Source organism: Megascapheus bottae, chromosome 2 (assembly GCF_031878675.1).
Source record: "Megascapheus bottae isolate mThoBot1 chromosome 2, mThoBot2.hap1, whole genome shotgun sequence".
Classification (NCBI taxonomy): Eukaryota; Metazoa; Chordata; class Mammalia; order Rodentia; family Geomyidae; genus Megascapheus; species Megascapheus bottae.
Window position 1 is genome coordinate 30,988,850 of NC_143510.1, and position 17,636 is coordinate 31,006,485.

Here is a 17,636-nt window from a genome sequence, read left to right on the forward strand (position 1 = left end):
ATCAATAACCTAACCTCTTTGACCTTAGTGTTCTGAATAAAATTGACTAATAGTCACCACTATGTAGGTTTTAAAATGAATTAAGTGAGTTATATTGTGAGAAGGATTTAGTTCCTGGCCCACAAAACACCATATAGTTGTTGTTGTTATTGCTTTTATGGTTATTACTATTATTATTATGTAAAGTATTAGACATGATGTCTACCACACAGAAATTCAGTGTTTGCCTCCCCTCTTATTTCTATAATGCTCCTTATCATAATTCGAATTAAACATATGAGGTGAATGTGTTTCATTATTTCCTTTCCTGAAACATAAACGCACATGGGAAAAGGACAAGTTCCTTGTTCTCCATATTTCTTCAGTAGGACTTGGCACTCTACAAGTGAATTAACAATGAGCAAGGGTATTATAATCTGATCTCTTTGTAGATGCATAAGCCAAGACTTCAGGGGAGGAAAGCTACTTACTCTAAGTGAATCCGTATGACCACAAACACATGGCCTTTTTATGTCCCCCTGGAGCTTTCCTGACCTTTGGGCTCTGGGTCCTGATGGAGCTCCCCTGGCAGCAGGTATTGCTGTGTGACTCCTGGACTACCTTCAAGCAAGAGCAGATTCCTTTGCTCCACTGCCCCTACTCATGAGCTCACACAGACTACATGGTTCTGGGATGTAATACTAGGCAGTGAAGCTGCTGCTTGGTATTCAGAGATAGGAAACAAAGGATGTTTTTGAGCTGTGTCCTGGTTACACTTCAGAAGGTGCATACGTATCCCTCAGGAAGCAGAACAATATTCATGCCCCTTTCAGACATGAGAAAATGGTTTTGCTAGCCATCAGGTGGCATCGGTGGGGATTTGATGGGCACAGCATTACCCCATACTTCTCCACAGAGCTTTACTTAGGGAGTGTTATGCAAAAGCTAGCCCTCCTTGGTAGGGGACTCCATGAAGTCATTTTAAAAGGAAAGCTAAACATTTGCTTGACAGAGTAAGGGCATTGGCCTGGTCCCCCAGGCCTGAGAAACGTTGCTCAGTAAATGTTGCAGGGGACAACCCTTCCCCACCCCTCAGACCTTAGAGATTGTAATGAACTAGTAAGTCTTTATCTGGATCATTTCTTCCTGTACATTAGGAATCTCAGCTTCTGGCCTATGTTTCTAATAACACTGACGTTTTGAAGAAAATTGAGAAGCCTCTAGAAAGGTTGGGTTGTATTATGTCAGGAGCTTCAAACCATAATTCCACAGCACTTCTATCACCAATAGCCAGAGATCAGTCACCTCCAAATCTCCCATCCAGCTGCAATATCCCTAGTTTTTACCATCCATCCCTTGTTAGTACACATTGTAGATGGACCATTTCACATGAAGTGTCCAGGGTACAATGGAAGGAAAGCACAGATTTAGCACTTGTGGGACACCACCAACATCATCTTAACCTCATGCACAATAATTACAAATAGGAACACTCAAAGATATCCTCCAATGAAGTCTATACCAGAAATCTATGCCAACATGTGGGAGGAGGAAAATTTTCCTGAAGGAAAATATACTTTTGAGATGATATAGGAAACACGGGCAGGTGACCAGAGAACAGAGAGACATTTTAGAGAAGAGCAATGTGTGTAAAGATTCCACACCTCTCTTCCCCCCACACACACCACCCAAGTGTCTGAGGGAATCTGGAGACATTAGTATTGCGGTGGCAGTGAGGAACAGGGAATGATGGACATAAGATGAGCAGGAGATGGCCGAGGGCATGGGTACAGGCATGAAGCCTGTTGGCCTGCAAGCCACTGAAGGCTTCAAACTGGAACATGGGCCATGACTGGAAGGCGTCAAAGGAAGTGGCAAGGAGACCAGCTGAACACTTCTTATAAAAAGACAGATGAGCAGTGGTAGTAGTCAAGATACAAGGAGGTCGATTCTTCATTTGCAGCTGTAATGAACAGCAAAGATGACTTGGAACCAGTCAATCAACAGCAGAATCATACTCCAAAATTGCCTATGCCATATTCCCCCAAACCTGAGCAGTTCCAGCAATAAGGTCCTTTCACTCCATTTACTTCCTTCAGAGCCCTTCCTTGCAACCATCTGCCATTTTTTTTAACCATTTGGCAAATATCTGAATTTCTCACCCTAGTCTAATTTCCAGCAAGACAAGGTTGTGTGGGGGGGTGTATTTTTTGATGTCTTCTTAATGCCTATGAGAGTGCAGACACATAGTAGGTACTCAGTAAATATTTGTTAAATGATTGCATAAATGATTTAAAAAATGCTGACATCTCTAGCAGAGAATCTGTTGGGTAATATGCCTGTGTCTGGATAGGACAAGGTAATGAAGGAGATATTGGTATTTCTAGGGTCTCCCAGAATAAGCAACCTAGGCTAGACTTTCTATAAGGCCCGATCACAAAGAGAAATAAGGCTAATGACAGTCGGGTTCCAGTTAGTGTCTATAACGGGCCGGATGACCTACAAATCCTGGATACATCACCTGCTTCCCACAGTCCCTTGTACACAGCTGTGGCTACTTAGCACATAGTTGGTGATCCTTGAGAGGTGACCTCTATCAATCTTCCTCCCCTGCTGGCCTGTGAGGTTAATCCACTTGCCTTCTTTGAAGAGAATAAACCTGAAAGACCTTTGAAAAATGGAGGGATCTATCAGCACTGTGGTTAGATACAAATTTCTGGCCTCAGAGTGAGAGGCAAGAGTGGGATGTCAAGAGTGTGGAGAGAAGAGGCTAGCGACTGAGGAGGTATGTGAGATGAAATGCCCAGAGGAGGCAAGACAGCCAGGAGGAGAGAAGGTGGCAGCTGGAAGCTAATTTCCCAGGCACATCATCTGTCTTGGTTCTCAGTCTGACAGAAAGCAAATGTGGGGTGGTGGGAGGGGTGTCTGGGCCAGACTTACATAATAATGAACCCAGACACTAAGTACTCTTGTGTCTTTAAAGAGCCATTGGAAATTATTTATGTGGGGAGCTCTGTATGGACTTTCCAGTTGTTTCTGTGGTTGCTTTAGTTTTATTTTTTTATAATGGCTGTGTTGTGAGACTTCAACCTCAGGCACAATTCTGTGCAGCACATCCCATAAATCCTACCCACTCCTCCGCCAACTTCTAGACGGGTCATAACGAGAGACAGAAGATAAACATACATACATACACACATATATATATATATATATATGCCTGCCACCTCATTCATCAGTCTTTCCCTCCTTTGCCACAGCTGGGCAAGCTCCAATTACACTGGAAATGATAAAGGCGTATCTGGACTCAGGTTCTGCATATGTGGGATGGGAATATTGGACCAGCACATAGATTCTTACTTTTGAGGCAGAAAGGTGCCAACCTGCCATCAAGGGAATGGGTGGCACATAAGTCATCCTGGCTTCAGGAGCAGAGACTGGTACATCACTAAGGGTAAACTGAGCTCTTCTACTTACTAGTTCTGTCATCTGAGCAGAGGATTTAAATCTTCCCTAGGCTTTAAATTTCTTGCCTTTAAAATGGGGATCAAAGCAACCTTAGCTCCTGGGCATTTGCGTAAGGATCCAATGAGATTATGTTCCTAACTGGTCAGCATTTCACCTCCTACAGAAGATGAATGTAATGAACAGAAGTTATTTTAATAGAACACAATGCATTTTTTTCTTTAGCATTAAATGTGGGCTAGTATGGTGATACTTACCTGTAACTCTAACTACCTGGGAGTCTAAGATCAGAAACATTGGAACTCAAGGCCAACCCATTAAAAAAAGTTACTAAGCCTTCATCTCAATCAGTAAGGTGAGCGCATGTCTATCATCTCAGCTGTACAAGAAACGTTAGTAAAAGGATTGTAGTCTAGTCAGCCTAGACAAAAGCATGGGAACCTGTCAATGGATCTTCCCAGGTCCTCTCTCTCTCTGTGTGTGTGTGTGTGTGTGTGTGTGTGTGTGTGTGTGTGTGTGTGTGTGTGTGTGTGTGTAATGTCCTGTCAGAGTTGAAGAAACTGAGTCTCAAACCTGAGCCAATGTCCCTCAGCTAGTCTACAATAGAATTGGAATCATCTTCATTGCTCTGATCTTCATTCCTCCTTGCCTGGCTTTCCTCACAATAATAATCCCTTTACAATAGGTTATTACTCTTCTCCTATGGGGAAATCTACTTCCAGGTCAGTAAGTTATTAGAGTAGTTGTAGAATTAATCATTGCTTTATTTTAGAAAAATAGATGAAATAATCTCACAGATCCCTTTTTTTTAGATGAACAAGGCCAATCAGAGAGACTCAGTATGCTACTCCTGGTACAGGACACATGTAAGTTTTTATGTGCCAACTGACTTTCCTCTCTTGATGACAGCATCTCAATATTTCCTCCATGAACTCTTTTTCCAGTGCACAGTTTCAGGGGACTGTCAATCACAAGGTCTGGGCCTTCTTCAACCAACGACTGGACTGGGGCCTGAGCTTCACCCATTAGAATATCGCTCCTGGGGCCCAGTGTCAGAGTAAGGTGGTAAGGAAATGTGTGGGAGTAAATATATACCAGTGGCAAGATGCCCATTATACCACACCTTTGTTTGGATGCTATCAACTGAAGGGCTGTCTGGTTGTTAGGCTACATTAAGATCTCTCATATTGGGGGGAGGGAAATGGGGACCAAGACATGTGAAAGGGTATCAATGTATGTGAATTAATGTACCTTCTATCTGGCAAATATCATGTAACCCTTCTATTAATTACAATAAAAAAATCTTTAAAAAAATTTTAAAAAATCCCTCACATTTTGTTAGCTATTAGATTCCTATATTAAGCTGTCCTGACTCACACATTTTCTGAAGCTTAGTTGTTTCCTTTGACAAAACAACTACAGTAGTTTGTGTTGTTGTTATCAGCTTCTGCAGAAGTCTATCTGAATCAACGTTCAGAGCAGGTGTGACAGAAATCAACTAGGCCTTTGTGAAAGGAGATGGGCTAAACCACTCAAATCCTCCCAAACCACATAAATCGTACCTGCTGCACAGGCTGAAGGTAGATGCCAGCTGTGGTGTCCGAAAATAAGCTTTTGTAGTCTTCTACCACAACTCACATTTCTATGTCCCACTAAATCCCCTCAGATTTCCTCTGAGCAGTGTCTGAGATTTGTATGACTTATCCATCCATCTCTTTGCCCTGATGCATCGGCTAGCCTTTGAAGAAGAAACCAAATTAAGGAGGGAGGTAAGGAGGTGAGGGTGGAGACGGAGGGCTTATATTTGAAGCATTTGTCTTGAAGTAGCTGAGAGCCTGACAGGGTATGCTAGGCTCTCTGATGCTTCACCAGGGGACTGTGGGTGTACAAACAGCAGGAGGTGCTGGGCCAGACCTGACAGCATTCACCCCAGCCCCAGTGCCTCACAGTCAGAGCTGAAGAGATTAAAGGATTAATCGGCAGTCTGCTTGATCCTCTCTGACTATCAGGGCTACCAGGAAAGAACAAAATAAACCTGTGCATTTTTGAGAGTATGGAAAACTTGATCTTCCTTGTCTCACCCCAGCTCAGGGCCCAGGCTTTGCCAGTTTGTTCTTAATGGTTGTCAGCCTGCTCCACATTTGACACACAGACACAGATGCGGGGAGTCCGCGGGAAAATGTATGTGACTCCCCATTCTTTTCATTCCTGCACAGCAACTTATTGCTGAGGGATGTTGACTAATCACTGCTTTTGCAATCATTGCCTAAGCCAATGCCTAACACAGTTTTTTTTGTACAGTTATCTCAAAACTTTCTGAGGAAAAAATAGACTATTTTTGTTGTTGTTGTTGTTACTGTTGTTGGTTAACTGGAGCATGTAGGTGTAATATTATGGAATTGCAGAGGGAGGGAGGTGCACTGAGGGAGAGAATGGAGGAAAGAGGGAAAAAGACATGTAGGGAAGAGAGAAGAAATGTATAAGGAGGATATCTTTCTGTTTCCCCTGCTGAGCATACCTTCTTCCAACCAAAACAACCCTAATTTCTCCTCAGGAAACCATTGGATTTCATGGCAATACTTTCAGGGATTGAAATCAAGAGTCCAAAGGTGGCACCAAGTGCAGGTTTTATCCTTAGATTGTTTCACCTGATCTGTGGTGGACTGCTCAAAAAGATAACCAACACCCATGCTGATGTAAGCAAACCACTATTCCCTGGTGGGTCTTTGCTGGGACTGTTGGTGAAGAGGTATTTTCTTTGCTCCTGGGGGTTGCAAAGCTGGCAGGATGCACGTTGGGTTCTCCAGAAAAATGGAAGGAAGATGCCATTTTGTTGGCATCTCTGGAGACTTTTGATCTAGACATGACAGAAGCCAGGCCAACCCTAGGACTCTTACTCTTTTTAGGTGTATGCTAGATTGAACTATGCATCTTTTGCTAGCAATCCACACAGTTGTGGCCCAAACAGAGTTGGACTGTGGAATCCTGAGTTTGATAGAGGAAGAGGTACTGGCATCTCCACAGCCCCAGAGTAAGAGGGAGAAAGGGAAGTACAATTGGCTTGGAGTGCTGCCAGAGAAGTACTAATCCCGATCCACGGACTTCTGCTTTAGAGGATTAGCCTTCCCTGGAAAAGTGAATCTAAAGACTCTCTAAAGCTTTACTAATGAAGACAGCAGTTAGATCATTAATCCCTCACATTCCTTCCTGCGTTACTCAAATCCTAACATTAAATATTCAGCAATTTCTCAATGTCTAGATTCTCACCAGGGCAAAAGAAGCTTTTTCAAATAAACCAGACAGTATAGAGGAAAATGTCTGAATCACTATGGATCTTGTAATTTCCAGAGACTCATTAGCATGTTGATAACGATTAATTTTCAAATTTAATTAATAGGTAGAAATGACACTTTCTTTTAATTTATATCATTAGTCAAATGAGCTTCCTAATTACGATTTGTAATGTACAAATTTATAAACTCCAGTGAATGACGCTAAACATGATAAGGGTCTGCCTTTTTTGACAAGGGTTCTCTCATTACTCTCCCACTGGCTTTCAGAACTTGTGAAAGAAACGTTGGTCTTGCTCTCAGGAAGTTTTCTATACAAAATCTTTGTTAGATATAGTCACTGTCATGTAGTATCCTTATGACCCCAAATCCCAAGTAGTCCCCACCAAGTCCAACTGAAAAGTCTCATCATATCAGATAAAATAGCAAGGTCAAAGGTCATTGGCAATGCTAGATGTTAACTGAAAATCTTAAAAATTTTAAGATTTAAATTGGGACAAGTATAATACCCCTATCTCAAAGTCCCATGAAGGAAATGATATGTCAAATGCATGTCTGGTTGGACAAGCATACAAAAGATTGTTTACTATCAAATTATATTTAGCAGATCAACCAGTAATATTTTCGTAAGAGCTAATTGCAACTGTGTTCCTCTTTACCCATGAAAGAAAGGGCCGAATATGTTAAGTGAGAAGCTTAAGTTCCACTGTATCAGGACTTGTTCACCAAAAACATCAGCTAACAGGTCTAAATCTATTGTGGACTAGATCGAGCCAATAGTCAGAGCAGCCATGTGCTTTTTGAAGCAGGGGAACTAACATACTTATTTTGAAATAATTTTCTATCTAATAACCTAAGATAATTTCCTATCTAATAAGTAAAAGAAAGGTGGGAAGAAAAGGAGTGATGGAGGGAAGGAGAGAGGAAGAAAGGCAACAAAGATCAGAAGAAAGGCAGGAAGAAGGGAAGAAATCAAACCAGTGAAGTAATGCCACATGAAAAACCAAAATGTGGTTGGATTGCCTTCTGCTTGTTTCACTGGGTACCCTTCTTCCTGACCTTGCTCTGAAGGTGACTCACCTCATAGTAGCTCTGGACAGCATTCATGAAGGCTTCATCAGCCACAATCTGAGTCTCCCCATTGAGGAAAGCCTGAAACCGGTCCTTGACTGTCTGAAGCTGCTGTTTGCTGATCTGCAAGAAACCAAGAGACAGAAGAAATTAGTGTAATTTCTATACAGGGAAGTGATGCTGGCCCCTTTGTGGGTAAGAACTGTCGATGTGCACAATAATTAGGAACTGGTGTGAAACACAGTTATCATTAAAACAACATAAATCATCGTTACACATATTACAGGCAAACAGGCTGCATTTGATGCATCGCCCCTTTGACTATTCTGTCATATTTTAATCTGTGCTTTTGGGGTTACTTGTATGGCATTTGTAAAGTGGAAATGATATACAGTGAGGTACCACCTCACCTCTCCTCCCAGATCCACATTTAGTGATGTCTCACTGGCAGCTGGATATGAGCCAAAGTAGCAATATTTACACCATGGAAATTGGCACATGCTACAAAGCATGTTGCACTTCTTTTAGCTAAAATAAAAGACATGGATGGTAAGCATTTTATAGCAAATACTTCATTGTACAAGTGCTTTACAGGTCTGAAGTATCTGGTAGTTTGGTTACCTTCAAAAATGACACTTGAGTACATGTTACACTTCTAGGAAGTAGCCCAATATGAGAACCAGGTTATATGCAATGCTCTGCTTTATTGATCCCAGTTTTATTTCCCTCTTAAGAAAACATTCCTGAAAGAAATTCTCCTTACCCACCAATGCCTGGCCATGTCTGAACATGAGTAGCACCAATTTATGAAACCTTTTCCAATCCCTAGCCCAGAGGTAAGCCTTCTGGATATGTAACCTTACCCCCACCATATATATTTTAACCACTTGTTAGCTGAAATTTTCTTGGTGAGCTGATCTGTATTTCCTTGATCTCTTGTTCATCAGTGTTTTCCTCAGACTTAATGCCTTATATCAGGTAGGTAGTCAGTTGATTCTGGCTAAATGAGTAAATGAAGTCTATGAATAATTCTATATTATTTTTACAGACTTTATGCAGTTCTAGTTCACATAAAATTTTGACTAAAAATGTCAGGCATAACTGGGTTTTGAAAAGCTAACACACTATACATTTTTAAGGAATACATTTTATACAGTGTTGCATATCGACATTTATAATGGAATATTGTGTATGAGAATAACTTTTCCATTCTAGTACCAGTTTTGTTAGCCCTGGTGTTGTCTGGGGAAAGCCACTTACATGCTAGATGGCCAGAGAGTTGAAAGCATTTCTGGTATTACGCTGGACTTAGATAAATTCTAACTCATCTTTTGCTTTCACACTTGGAAAATCGTGAACATTCTAATTATTTGCTGCCTCAGGGTAATTATAATTATTCAATAACATATTATGAGTCTTTAAAAATGTGAGTTTCTGACTTATTGTACAGAATGGCAACTACAGTTAATGATGATATAATATATTCTTTAAGAAAAACAGAGAAGTGCTCTCACCACAAAAATGTTAAGTAAGGTCTTATTTTCATTAATTAGCTACATTTAAGCATTCTAAGATGAACACGTGATCTAAAACATTCTTATACAACTATCATAGACAATTTTCGTTAACAATTAAAATCGTTGAGTTTCTAATAAATTTAAAGTACCTTTACTATTGGACGTATGTAGGAAATAAAGCTACAGGAGACTCAAGATGGGTCTGAGTTTTGATTCAGGAAGCAAAACCACATAATGAAAGTTTTAACTCAGGAAACAAAACCAACCAACCAACCACTAGTCAGTCAACCAACCAACCAACCAACCATCTAAGCATCCATCAACCAACTCCCAGAGTTTTCAGAATAGATACAAATGGACTCTGGTGTTAATAAAGTTACACCAGTTTGGGAAAATTGAGTATTGGAATAAGAAGCAGATAAATGTTTAATTATGTATGAGATTAACACTTGCTATGTTTTCTGAAGGACCATTTTTCAATGTTAACCATATTTATAAATGTCAACTGTCTACTAGCCACAGTTGAAAAAGTTAAAGCAGTGAACTAAACCTTTATATATTTTTATTTAACCTAATATGTCTCAATTAGGAACAATTTTAACAAGTGATCACTAAACTATTCATGAACGATTTTTTTTCCATTTTTAATGTGGTGTCTTAGAAATCTGGTCTGTTTTATCCTTGAAACACATCCCAGTTCGGAGTGATCACAGTGGAGTGTTCAATAGGCACCTGTGGGTGGTAACTACTGTACTGGATTGTATAAGCCTTGGGCTCAGAACAAACTCACTCATAACTCACTTCACTAAAGCTCTCCTGTTCAGACCTAAGTATATCAGTAGAAGTCAAGTTCAAGAGAAAAAAAATCATAGTATTTTTGTATGTGCTAGAAACAATTTGACTGAATGTAGACAGCCCTTGTTTGGCTCAAAAAAATGACACCATAAAGTGTATTTCTCTTAAGCAGGCTAGGATGGGTATAACCAAAGTCACAAAGTCTTATAATGTAGGACTAACGAGAACATCAGAGAATTTTATGTTCAGAATACCACCCTTGTGAGTTTTGATGGGAGGCAGCCTGGGCTGAAGAAGCAAGAAATAATAAACTGCACTTCTGTCTTAAAGGATTCAGAACTAAATGAATTTATGCGTGTATGATGGAAATGATGATGAAGACCGATTATTGACCCCATGCCAAATTCATTATCTTCCTGACCGTTCATTCAAGAAATAACAGTGTTCTTTTGTTCACAAATACTGATATCCACCTAGCTCTGCAGCAGGTACTGAGCCTCAGTCATCAACACAATACACTCAATCCTGGATCCTACTGACCAGAGCCAATGGGAAAGGGGAAGCCAAGGGATTTAGGGCTGGTGTTCAGGGATCTTGTGGTTTGGAGAGGATAAAACATACAAAAGAACTCACCAAAGGTATGCGTTAGGATTTCAAAGGCTCCAGTATGTGAAACTTCCAAAACAGGAAGGATCTTCAGGAACATATGATTTTGGGCCAATTCAGATAACATATATCATAAGACAACTCCTCCATCCTTGGATACATCCACTTCCCAGCCCCAAGAGACTTGGGGTAGGACAAATCAAGTTTTTATCTACATGTTGCCACCAGCTAGTCAACATTCTCTATTTCTCCACTTCCAATTAAACATGAATAGTGTTTATTTAGTCAACATTCCAGTGGTAACTCACTGGGTAAAGATGAAGCTGCCTACCCCTCACTGCTTTCACATGTCCAGCAAGACCAACACTGACTGCATGGAATTGTGATGAGGATTAAATGGGATAACTAGAACAGTGCAAAAACTGGCACAGGACGAATGTGCTGCATGCATATACTAACTGCTGTGGTGATTAATTCTCACCAATGAGATCTACACATACTGCCCCCTGGAGAATACCTGCCTGTGGAAAATTTCTTATGCATAATCTAAAATTCAGCCCAATGTTTCTTCCAGAGAATAGAGTGTGCTATTATGCTAACAAAAATTTGTTTATAGGCCATATGTTTGAAAAGAGAGAATCTTGGGGTCAAAGGATCAAATCCTGAAGGGCTGGCTTTGAACCAGGATCCTCATATCTCACCCTCTTGAGTAACTAGGATTATACCCAGCTCTGTGGAACCAATTCCCAAATCAAGAGAAAGAACATTACTCAAACCCAGGAAGCTTTTAATATCCCCAGTCACTGCTCCATTCCAAAAGTGATCATTGGCCTGACTTGTATCATCATGGATCAGTTCTGCCTAATTCTTAACATGAGATTCAGCCATGAGGTTAGGTGTAGCAAGAGCTTGTACAGCAGAACTGCGCATTATTCCAGCATTTGACTGTAGCGTATTTTGCCCATTTCCCTATGAATGGACATGTGAGTACCCTTAATTTGAAAACCATTGCTTAATTTTCATCCTCCCTCTCTTCAAGGAACTGCTACATGACTATACGAACCTCATCTGCTTTCTACACTGTTTTACTTCTAAGTTTGTGGCATATAACGTGCTCTAAACAAATATTTGTTCGACAAATATACAAACTTATTGAGTGCTTAATGTAGACCACTCTGTGGAAATCTAAAATTACCAAAGTACAACCTTAGCTCTCAGTCAGAGGTCATGTATCCATCTTTGATTTCCAAGCATTCTTTGCCACATGCATGAGTGAACAGGAATCTAATTTAGACACTCACTAAAACAATCCAAGAGTCCATACATGGGATAAAGTTTATCTTTGAGCAGAAGCTAACTGACCTAGATAGCATTAAGCCCAGAAAGTGACCTTGCAACAACAAACTGAAATAATTGGCCCAGCATATCTCACAGTGACAGTACCATTGTAAATAAACAAATTGGTCTCCATGAGCTGATTACAGAGGGAAAACCTCCTAACATAGAAGTCCACCTAACAGCATTTTTAATATGGAGAGGAGCCAGTGCTATCTACTTACAGGGTTTCTCTGAGAACAAGATCTGATAAGATATATGAGATCCATTATCTAGCATAAAAACTCATTACGAAATAGTCAATTAATATGATTGTCACTATTTCTTTTCCCCCTTCATTCATCTTTTATCTTCTTTAATACTCTGAAACCTGAAGTTACATGAGTATAATAATTAATTTTTTTTCTGATCCTGAGAGATATACCTAGGTCCTGGGCACTGTCCTTGCATTTCTTTGGCTCAGGGTTAGCACTCTGCCAGTTGAGCCACTGCTCTACTTCTAGATTCTTTGGTAACTGGAGGTAAGAGTCTCACAGAGTTTCCTACCTGGGCTGGCTTTGAATTATAATCCTCGATCTCAGCCTACTGAGTATGTGGGATTAGAGATGTGAGCCACCATTTGCCTAGAAAATGTAGTATTCTTCAACCCCTTCTTCTTTGGACTTTAAAGTTAACTATTTTCCCAATGTCCCTTGTAAGTATGGGTGGCCATGTGACAGCCAACTATAAGGAACTTGTAGGAGCGCATCTGAGTCTTCAAAAAAGGAACATACTTAGAGATATGATCTTTTACTTTTTCCTGCCCATTTTTTTTGCTGAGAATACAAATTTATTGTCCTGAACCAAGGTGTCTATTTCATGGCTACGAAGGAAAGGCCAAAAACAGCACAGATATTAGTCCTTGCATGTTTGAATAGCTGAACAAACCTATGTAAATATGTTGCTCATGATGTGAGCCGAGTGACTTCCTACTTGTTCATGTCACTAGGTTTTATTTGCAGCTAAATTGTATCCTAAAAAAACATATATAAATTTCTCTAGTCATCAAAGTGAGCATATTCATTAAGCTTGCAGCTGGTTAGAACCCCCCAACCCCCATCTCAGTGGCAACTCTATTAGAAATGAAGAACCCATACTTACTCTAAAAGAAATATTTCTACCATATTGGCATTCTGAGCATCAGTGAGAGGGAGTCCTTTGCTATAAGAGATACTCTAATTATACATACAGGTAGAACCTTCCTCTACCCAAACATATAATGTACAGCGGTGTACTGTGACATAGTACAACCTATATCTTTTAAAAGAAATATTATTTAGAAAAAAGTGAGGATTTTATAAAATATTCATTGTTGAAAATAAGCAAAAAAATGTCAAAGCAATAGGTGTTTCAAAATTCATGTTAATTTAGAGAGATTAGGGCAATATTCAATTTTCTTTCCTTACAAATATTAAAATTTAGCCAGGTGCCGGTGGTTCATGCCTGTAAGCCTAGCTACTCAGGTGGCTGAGATCTGAGGATCATTGTTCAAAGCCAGCTCGGGCACAACAGTCCGTGAGACTATTTCTTTTTTTTCCATATATTTTTATTGTAATTAATAGAAGGGTTACATTATATTTACCAGATAGAGGGTGCATTACTTCACATATATTGATACCCTTTCTCATGTCTTGGTCCCTGGTGAGACTATTATCTCCAGTTAACTACCAGAAAACCAGAAGTTGCGCTGTGGCTCAAGTGGTAGAGCCTTAACCTGAAGAGTTCAGGGACAGTGCCCAAGTCCAGAATTCAAGCCCCATGAATGACAAAAAATTAAAAGTTATACTAGGTCAATAATTTTATTAACAAACAAAAAAGTTTTTTCCTACAACCAGATTAAAATATTTTCTTCCTTACATGAATTTTTTACGAGTAAGAAACATTATATTTTTTTTAATTCAAGGAAAATTAGCATTATATTTATAAAAGAATTGACTTCAGGAGTGAGGGGAGGGAATTGGGGACCAAAACATGAGAAAGGGTATCAATATTTATGAAGTAATGCATCTTCTATCTGGCGAATATAATGTAAACTTTCTATTAATTACCATAAAAATTATATGAAAAGAAAAAAAAAAGAATTGACTTCATACAAGCAGATACTTTGTGATCAGAAGAGTCCTGCAAAGCCAAATGTGATTGTGAACATCTATAATCTCACCGTGCAGGAAGCTGAGGCAGGGGACAGAGGTCAAGGCCAGCTGGGCTACATAATGAAACCTTGCCTCAAAAATTTATTCTAAGGCAGGAAGAGCCTTTTTCTTTTCTGCTTTTCCTGAGATATCCATGTATATATCCTAAAAAAGGACCCCCACTAAATGAAAATTTTCATCTAGGAAATTTAGAAATTTCATCACCTTAATAAAATATCTATTTATATAAAATTACTCAAACTTTTTAAAAGCATATACACTTACATATTATCTGGAAAATAGTTTTTAGTTTTTAAAATTGTTATTATAAAGGTGATATACAGAAGGGTTACAATTACATATGTCAAATAAAGAGTAATTTCTTTTTGGACAATGTGACCCCTTCCCTTGATCGCGCTCAATTTAAAAAAGTTGTTTTTTTTTTGTTGTTGTTGTTTTTGCCAGTCATAGGCTTGAGCTCAGAGTCTGAGCATTGTCCTAGGACTTTCTCAAGGCTAGAGCTCTACCACTTGAGCCTCAGCACCACTTCAGGGTTTTTTCTATGTATGTGATACCAAGGAATCGAACCCAGGTCTTCATGCATGCTAGGCCAGCACTCTACCAGTAGGCCAAACTCCAGGCCCTGAAAAAGATGTTTTTAAAACAGCTGTATTTCCCAAGTGCTGGTGGCTTACTCTTATAACGCTAGCTAGGCTGAGATCTGAGGATCATAGTTTGAAGTCAGCTATGACAGAAAACTCTTGAGACTCTTATTGCTAATTAATTGTACACACACAAAAAAGCAAGTGGTAGATCCCTAGCTTAGGAAGTGCTTCTTTATGGAAAAAAATTAAGCATAGTACATACAAAAATCATTATTTTTTAAAGTCTTAGGGTAGCTGCTGAATACCTTTATGTTATTTGTATTCTAAAATATAATACTGAATTATTTTAAAGGAAAATTGAAAAGCCTGTGAGATATGTTATTTATTGCTGAAGATCAATTTGGGCAGGAAAGAAAGACTAAAAGGATATAAGACAGTCACATGCTACTACTTTGAAGTTCTAGAAGTGACCTTGGAGACAGAATGTGGGTATTGATGAGGGTAGGAGTCTCTATATTATGTAACAGAGGAAGAATCAAAATAGGAAAAAGAATGAATCCAGAGAATGGGTGAGGACTAATGGCTGCAGTGAAGCTGAGATACAAAGAGGAAAGTGGTGAAAGAGCAGGGGCAGAAGATCTACTTTTCTTCTTTGGTCCTACCCATAGAGCATTTACTAGGGTAAGTGTTCTGCCTTGAATACAATCATCAGTATTTCACAAAGAAGAATGTATTTTTCCACTTTGGAGTTACTCAGGCAATAGTCACTCCAATTCTTTTATTATATTTTACAATAGACTGGAAGTCTTCATTAATCCTTAATAAGTCATAACATTCTCAACAATTTTGCATTCAAGAATCTTATGTCATGGCTCTTTATAATCTTAACTACTGCAGGAAACAAATGGTTTCTGTTTATGCAAATTATATTGATGTTTACTGTAGTAAGTACTGAAATTAGTGGGGAGAGGGTTAATTATTAATTCAAAATAAAATCACAATGATAAACACATTGCAGATTAACTGAAATAACACATTTATAAAAACAGCAATATTTTTCCCAAATGAAGGAATAGTGAAAAGTCTTGGCCACATTTCACAGTACTGCAAATCTCTTTTAGAATTCATAGAGGACAGTTGGATTCTTGTTTTTGATTTGGGATTCAATCTGTTGGGAAATGTTGTTTTAGTTCAGGTATATGAAGAGTATCTGGTCTCCTACAGAGAGATTGTTGGAACAAAGAAGAATATTTTAATAGCCTTTTCAGATAAATATGGATTGTCTTCTCACACTATACCAAAGCTCAAAGGATGACTTTTTAATTAAAAGTTGGAAGCAGTATAAAATTGGAAATCATTGCAATAAAATTTTTTCATCTACTACATTAAAATCCATTGGCCTATCTGGCTTTTTAAAGGAATCCTTTATTCATGCAATTTTTAAATCAACCATGCCTTGGTCATATAAAAATACTGGTTCATGGAATTATGTAAGTATTCCAAATGTTGACAAGTTTTATTATATGATATGTGGAAATGTCACATTGCCTAGTGTATCTAGGCGATAACTGAAATTATGTTGTTAATAAGAAGTACTCAGTACCTTAACCCTCTGTACATCACCCTTAAACATACAGACACACACACAGACACACATAAGAAAACTCATGATAACACTGACAAAAACATACCATTCACTGATCTCTGTAAAGAGCCTTCTTTAATTCATTTTCTAAAAATCTTATATAAAATATCTAAACTCGTCTGCTAATCAGTAATAACTTATTTGCATGTCAGTTCTTTCTGTTACAAAGACTATTCCTTAATCTAGGTGCTGTTGCCTCATGCCTGTAATCCTAGATACTCAGGAACTTGAGATGTAAGGATCACCGTTAAGATCCAGAAATGTTTGCAAGTCTTCATCTTCACTTAAACAGCAAAAAAACTTGGCTCTAACTGTGGCTCAAGAGGCAGAATGCCAGTTGTGAGAGAAGGAGGTACAAGAAAGCACAGGACCAATTTTAAGGACTGGTTCTGGCTCATAAAAGCATACACATATATACACACATATGCATGCATACGTACACACACACATGCACACAAAGAACAAAATTTATATGGCAACTTGATCGCACAGATTCCTGTAGATGAAGTAACCTGTCTTCTTGTTATGTTTTAAGTGGGTCATTTTACTCTTCAGAAAGTTTAAATGAGTTTTCTCAAGGTTCAGAAGTTACTAAATAAAATAACTCCTTCTGCTTCATGAAAGAACAGATTCAGAGTTGATAACAGCACTGACGCAGTGAGCTTGTGGCCAGGAGGAACAGAACAACCACTTATATAGTTTGCTGCTAAGGTACCAAACACTTTTCCTTACTATTGGTTTGGCCTTTCATCATTGCAAATGTCAACACAGTGAGGGAATAATGAATAACATTTTAATATCAGGAAAATGCCTTTGCATCCCCTAGAGTGCTGTGGAAAATACTTTGAGGACTTCTGTCCAGGTAGTAATATGGCGAGGTAGTTAGGAAAAGTGGGTACAGGATGATCTTGGAGAACAGAATTAGGACTAGAATAAGCAAGACCTTGAATTCCAAATTAAGTATTAGGACTTTGAGCTGGGAGTTTGGCCTAGTGATAAAGTGCTTGCCTAGCATGCACAAAAACCCGGGTTCAATTCCTTGGTACCACATACATAGAAAAAAGCCAAAAGTGGTGCTGAGGCTCAAGTGGTAGAGCTCTAGCCTTGAGAAAGTCCAAGGACAGTGCTCAGACCCTGAGCTCAAGCCTACGACTGGC

General features: G+C 39.0%; 1 protein-coding gene across 11 annotated transcripts in view; it reads right to left on the minus strand.

Moving 5' to 3' along the window:
* Positions 1 to 17,636, minus strand: part of Cadps (calcium dependent secretion activator) — a 406,170-nt gene that overhangs the window by 308,689 nt on the left and 79,845 nt on the right. For all 11 annotated transcript variants that reach the window (XM_090323391.1, XM_090323382.1, XM_090323373.1 and 8 more), the window contains exon 2: positions 7,815 to 7,928. In XM_090323391.1, coding sequence (XP_090179517.1) covers positions 7,815 to 7,928 — 114 coding nt within the window. The remainder of the gene's footprint in view (positions 1 to 7,814; positions 7,929 to 17,636) is intronic.